Raw genomic sequence first — 6,873 nt, 5'->3', positions numbered from 1 at the left:
CTCCAACTTTTGCTTTATCATATTTGAGTCTGGATCTATCTTTCTAATCTCAGATTGATATCTGCTTTTAGAAGGAGGCAGGCACAAATATTTATTGTGTGCCTCTTGTCTATCTCCTTATCTATGTCATTCTCTTTATTTAGTGAATAAGTGAAAATTCTTGATATATAATGAAATTTATTTTTATTTCATGACAGAGGAGGAATCAAGATATTTTGATGCCAACAGCTAATCAAATCTACTATTGAACAAAAGAAATTAAAAGATAATATGCATAATATAGTTGGAATAAATTTGAACTCAGCAAATGGTTAAAGGAGGGAAGAACAGAGAAAAGAAGGGGTGAGGGGGGCAGGCAGGTAGGAATGGACATAGGTGGTTTGGTAGAGGTTGTAAAAACAGAAAACATTGTGCTTAATAGTTAAATTTCTAAAAAGCAAAGTAACACTGTTCTTTATCAACTATGATTTAGGGAAGAACCAAAATAAGAGAACTGCTGAGAAAAGTGACATTGTGGGTTGTTGTTGTGTGTGTGTGTGGGGGGGGGAGTTATTAAAATCTTTAGCCAAAAAAAGAAAAAATAATAAAGCATTGTAGTACCCCAAGTTTCAAAGCTAACAGGAGACAAAACATCTGCATAGACCCAAACTAGACAGACACACACTGGAACTGTAGCCTTTAAGGTCTTTCCTTCCTCTGTCTCCTGTCCTCTCTCCTTCATTCCTTCCTCTTTTATTTACTACCATTTTTACACAGTTGAAGTTCATGGAAGCATTTGGAGGATCAAGGATCGAAAAGATGAGAAGAATAAGAAATAACTTTCTAATACTATCATATGCTAACAAGTTGTTTTGACATTTTACGCACAGAGTCACACAGTCATACATTGTAATAGGTTGAAAATCACTTTAATAATCATTTACTTTTCCTGCCACCCACTCCACTACCATCATCCTACAGAAACGGTCTTAGTATTAATTTATAAGGTCATACACTTATTTCTACATCAAATAATTAAATGGATGTTGTTTAGTTCAAGAAGGCAGAGCAACCCTAATTTTCTATTTTCTGTTTCCTGACCACACTAAAACTACAGGGAAAAGTTCATAAAAATTAATAGTACTGGAAAAGTAAAAAAAAAAAAAAAAGATTTTTTGATGGTAGTTTGAGAAAATACTAGAAGAATAAAAAGCAGACAGGACATGATCACTGCAGAAGTTATGCAGGATAGGGCCATACAGGGAACTACAGTCATGTATACCAAGGAATCCTGAAAGGGTTTCCATGGTCAGAACTAACTATTACAAAGAGCAAGTTGAGACTGCAGAAACAGGTGGAACTGATTACAGGATCACACTGGACAATGGAGGACAAGTTGCTCTTTCGCTTCTCCCTCATGAATATCAAACAGATGTTGATGACACCTCGAGATACCATCTAAAAATCTCTCCACAACCTCACTCACCTGCCTTAAGTCTCTGGCTCCTCATTCCTTTCCTCACAAATGGATGAAACAACAGAAGCTGCTAACAACCCCTTTACAGAGGAACTGAAGTGCTATGGAGACCAGCACTAAGGAGACCAACAAGTGCTAAGCAATGGGAGACCAGACACAGAGGGGTGCCAGGGAAGGGGAAAGAATCGACTTTTCCTGAAACTTTGGGATGGATGTGATTGAATTTGAAATTTCTTTTCTGTCTCTGACTGAAAACGTCTCATGTGGGCAAGTAAATACATCAGCCTCGCAAACTAACCCACATGGTGCACAGACCCCTCCTGTCCCACCAGCTGCTCCCCGCAGCAGTGTATTTCAGTAGATCTGCCTATTCTGCTCTTAGCTCTGCTTTTACTAAATCCTCTCACCACCACATGTACCTCTGGCCTATACCCAATCTTCTAAATGAAAATTAACTCCTTTAAAAAATAACATTACACAAAAAATTAAGTTACAATATAATATGAAGAAAAATTTTATGTAATCACATATGTAAGTCTATACATGTTTAAAAGATATTGCTTACAAAGGCATAGAGGTCCAAATTGATACACACCCAACTTTGAGAATATGTAAAGTAAAGAAAATACTTTGAGTATTTACTTACACTTCTTAATATAATAATGTCTAATTATTTTACAGCTGTAACTTTAGAACACTAAAAAACCAAGTATTTTAAAATAAATGTGTATAATGGCATAGTACTTTAAGTTGAACAAGTGATTACTTTTATATAATTAATAAAGAATTTTAGACATTGAAAGCAAAATAAGTGAAATTTTGGGGAAATAAGTCAAAAATAAATGTCCGTGTCTCTTTCTACCTACTTTAACATTCACTGGTCCTAAATGGATATGTTTCTGTGCTTGTAGTAAGAAAATGCAAATCTGTCAGATACTGAATTTTTTAAAAAAAATTCAGAGTGAGTAAAAAGATGATAAACCTTCCTTAAAAATCAACTGTCTAGGGCCCTCCCTCGTGGTGCAGCAGGTTAATGCACAGCACTAAGAAGCTAAAGCCACTTCAGCATGAATTCGATCCCCAACCCCAGAGGCGATCCACATGGCTCTGCAGACCTCTCCCAACCAGTCCGCTGCTCCTCTTAGCAGTGGACTTTGTCAGTCTGCCTGTTCTGCTCCCCACTCTGTCTCTGGTGAATCCTTTCACCGCCCCTGTACCTTTGGCCTGTACCCCAGTTCTGTGTGCAAATAAATAAATAAATCTTTAAAAATAAGTCAGCTGTCAAAATGACAGCCTTTATTAACCAGTGTTCTGAGAACAGCCACACTTTTTATCTTCAGCAAAAATTTAGCACCTCAAAGAAAAAATTAAAATTTAGCTTTTTCTTTAATTATACTAGATCAAAATTTTAACTTCCTAAAATGAATATGTAGGCATATGAACACTACAGTGATATAATCAGTACAATTTATCTATGTTTCTTTAAGATACAGTGTAGGGGCTACTGAGCCATATCAACACAACTTGATTGACAATGATTTTTATTCATATTGTGCTGGAAGTGGGAAAATCTCTAGAGAAAGGGTAGCATGTCATGAAGTAATAACAGTATGAAAAATGGTGATTATGTAAGTTACCCTAAATCGACTGTAGTTCCATTACTTAAAATTTAATGTACAAATAAGTCACTTTTTTATTAAAAAAAAGTCAGGTAATTCTTATATGCACTACTGAAGTAACTCTATTTGCTTTCCAGGCATAAGAACAATTGATTTTAAGGGTCCAAAAGTAAATTGCTGAAGTAACATAAATACTTTTGTTTTTAGTAAATGTAAGTAAAAGACTTCAAAGGTTTCACTGAAGCAATTGTGAAATATGAAACAAAATGACCCAACTGGTAGATTCTATCTTATTTTAATAATATGCATAAAACAAGAAGTATACAGAAAGTATGTAAAGACCATGAATTTCCCTTTAATATAGAGACAAATATAAATTCTTGATACTTGTCATTTCATAGTATACAATTTTTAGGAATTTTATTTATGTGTCATAAATCAAATAATTCTAATGCTTGCAAAATAAGCTATTTGACACAAAGATCCTGATGATTAATAAAATTATCACAGGGATATTTAAGAAGGAGATCACTTATTAATCTATTTAAAAATAGGTTTAAAAGTTTGCATTCAGGGTCAAGGATTCATTCATTAGGCAGCTCACATACCTAGTCAAAAATTAAAAGGCTAGGATTAAAGAGACTTAAAACTCACATCCATGTACAAAGATGATGGAGGCTTCTATTATATCACTCAAGAAACACAAGAAACATATATTCATGCAAGAAATGAGTGCAAGGTTCATAATAGCAGAAAGGCTGTAACCAGAATATTCATATTGATATCCTACAGAAGAAACCATATCTATATCCTTGAGAAGATATAGGTATCTTCTATGGTGGTGGGAATGTAAAATTGTATTGTCACTTTGGAAATGTCCAGGCATTCCTTGAAACACTGAATTTGCAACACTTACACATCCCTGAAATCACAGTTCCTAACTTATTCCAGAGAAATAAAAATATAGGTTATCACAAAACCTCTGCAAGGAAATTCAAAGTAGTATGATTTATAATAGCTCCATCCTGGAAACAAACCCAAGACCCTTACAAAGGGAAATAGCTAAGCTGGCTATGGCACATCCATCTCAGAGAAAATTACTTGGGCAATTAAAAAGAGAATATAGCTCTCACACATTTTGTACCACTGGGAAAGTCACTTCCTAACATAGAAAACAGGTGACTAGTGTTTTTAAAACGGACACAATGAATAAAGCTCCAGAAAATGATATTGAAGGGGTATTATAAATTGTGTATTTATATATAATTCCGTAAATGGTATGCATACAGAATTCTGGAAATGGCAGAATTCTGGAAATGGCAGAATTCTGGAAATGGGGTGTAGTTTAGCAGTTGTCAGAAACTAGCTGGGAAAGGGGCAGGAAGGTGGTGATATACTGATAAAAAAGGCAATGGGAGAGACCCATACAATGATATTCCTGAATATTGAGTATATCAGGTTCACCTCTTGTTGTGACACTGCATTAAAGTTTGACAGAAATCTCTCTGTGCTATTTCTTACAAGTGCATGAGAAGTACAATGAAGAAAGAAAATAGCATTGAACGTGCTAGTATTTACATAGGACCAGAGTTTTCACTGCGTGGAAATCTAGCAGTAGCTCAATTTCCTGTGTTTTGGAGCTCATCTGATAAGAATGGCATTTCTCCTTGTGATGGAGACATCCCCCAAACGCCTGAGTTTAGGAGGCAGCAATATGGAAGGAGACCCAAGCTAGGAAAGCAATGATGTAGAGGCGGGAACAACTAAGAGCCAGTAACAACGGGAGGCATCCCAGATGCTACAATGGGCAAATTGTGGGGTGTCTGTGAGACCTATCTATAGAAAATAAAATGCAGGCAGCAAACTGGATGCACCCCGAAATGCACAGCAATAGCAGAACAAGCCTAAATTGTTTGCGAGCGCTAGTGCAGAGCTGGATGCCACTACTCACTGCACTGGGGTTCTGCACCTCCTCTCCGCCAGGAGGAGCCCGGGCTCACACAGGCACCTCAGCAGTTCAGAGGTCACATCCCGGGCCAAAATCTGCCTGGGGTGAGGGGTGATTCGGGGGCCTTGCGCAACCTCACTTCTTGCTGCCCAGGCACACAGCCAGGCAGAAAAGCCCGCACATCCCACCTCCCTCCTTCCCGCCCTCTCTACCTCCTTCAAAACTCTCCTCCCACGGCTGGGAGCAGAGGTGGGTGCTAGACCACAGCCCAGTCCACAGTCACCATGGCCTACCTGCGGGCCTGTGAAGTCCAACAGCTGCTCCACAACAAGTTCGTGGTCATCATGGGGGACTCGATCCAGAGGGCGGTGTACAAAGACCTGGTGCTCCTGCTGCAGAAAGACTGCCTGCTCTCTTCCAGTCAGCTGAAGGCCAAGGGCGAGCTGAGCTTCGAGAGAGATGTGCTGCTGGAGGGCGGCAGGTGGGGCCGCATGCACAACGGCACCCATTACCGCGAGGTCCGCCAGTTCCGCTCCGGCCACCACCAGGTGCGCTTCTACTTCCTCACGCGCGCCTACTCGCCCTACGTGGAGGACGTCCTGGCGGAGCTTTACTGGGGCGAGCACCTCCCGGATGTGGTCATCATGAATTCCTGCCTCTGGGACCTCTCCAGGTACGGCCAGGACTTCCAGAGGCGCTACCGGGAGGACCTGGAGCAGCTGTTCAGCCGCCTGTACCAGGTGCTGCCCGAGTCCTGCCTGCTGGTGTGGAACACCGCCATGCCGGTGGCCGAGGTGGTCTCGGGCGGCTTCCTCCCGGCCGAGCTCCGGCCCCAGACGGCCCGCCTGCGGGAAGACGTGATGGAGGCCAACTTCTACAGCTCGGCGGAGGCCAGCAGGTACGGCTTCGATGTTCTGGATCTGCATTTCCACTTCCGGCACGCAGGGCACCACCGGCAGCGGGACGGCGTGCACTGGGACGAGCGCGCGCACCGCCACCTCTCGCAGCTGCTGCTGGCCCACCTGGCGGACGCGTGGGGTGTGGAGCTCCCGCGGCGCGACCGCGTGGGCAGGTGGATCAGGGAAGGGCCGCCCGGCGGACGGCCAAGCCGGCAAAGGAGGCAGCCCCGGGACAGCAGAGGTGACCCGGCAGAACGTATTTTTCCGCGGCTCCCACCCGCTTCCTCATACCTCTCTCCCCTGCTGGGACCCTCTGTGGCCTTTCCTCAGGCGCGACCTCTGTTCCCAACCTACCATCAACGAGCCTCTGTGCCCTACGGCCCACCTGAACGGCACAGCCGGGTCTCCTACGACCCTGCGCCGCACCGGGGTAGGAATTCTGGCCCAGGTTACGACATTATGGGGCCTGAGCCTCGTCAGAGCCCTACTCGCACATCCTCTTTCCAGCACCACGGTAGAAGGTCCCCTTCCCCAGGCTGGTGTCCCAGTGGGTCCCAAAGACGCCGGAGGAGGCGCAGCAGCAGAGGATCCGAGCATCCCCAGCGGCGAGGATCCAGTAACCGTCTCTAGACTTAGGCTCCTCTGTCCACATGCTTGCATGGAGGTCTGACCCTCAGCAGCCCTGCCATGGCGAGGCCTCCGGGGTCCTCACTTGCAGGAGTGAACGACCTCACAGCCACTTTGCAGTTCTCCACCTGACTTCCTGGTGAGGGGCAAGAACCCAGACACCGCACCATTCTCCTCTTAGCCTTTGTAGAGCAAGGAACTCTAAACAAAGTCCACACGCTCGCACTTAAGCTCACCTGAATATTGTTTAGTGTTCATAGATGTTCTTCCTTTAAAAAAAAAAAAAAAGAAAGAAAAAAAATGCTTAAAAGTTACCAAAACATT

General features: G+C 42.9%; 1 protein-coding gene across 1 annotated transcript; it reads left to right on the top strand.

Annotated features, from left to right (window-relative positions):
• The first annotated feature begins 5,307 nt into the window (after nucleotides 1–5,307).
• LOC101620830 (PC-esterase domain-containing protein 1B-like) lies at nucleotides 5,308–6,552 on the top strand. The gene has a single exon (XM_004674808.1). The coding sequence runs from the start codon at nucleotides 5,308–5,310 to the stop codon at nucleotides 6,550–6,552; it is 1,245 nt and encodes a 414-aa protein (XP_004674865.1).
• The last annotated feature ends 321 nt before the right edge of the window (nucleotides 6,553–6,873 follow it).

Source organism: Condylura cristata, unplaced genomic scaffold (genome assembly GCF_000260355.1).
Source record: "Condylura cristata isolate star-nosed mole 26May11 unplaced genomic scaffold, ConCri1.0 scaffold00002, whole genome shotgun sequence".
NCBI lineage: Eukaryota > Metazoa > Chordata > Mammalia > Eulipotyphla > Talpidae > Condylura > Condylura cristata.
This window is presented reverse-complemented; position numbering and strand designations above follow the sequence as displayed.

Excerpts from the sequence above, each read along its gene's own strand:
- LOC101620830 (XM_004674808.1), top strand. The coding sequence starts at position 5,308 with ATGGCCTACCTGCGGGCCTGTGAAGTCCAACAGCTGCTCCACAACAAG.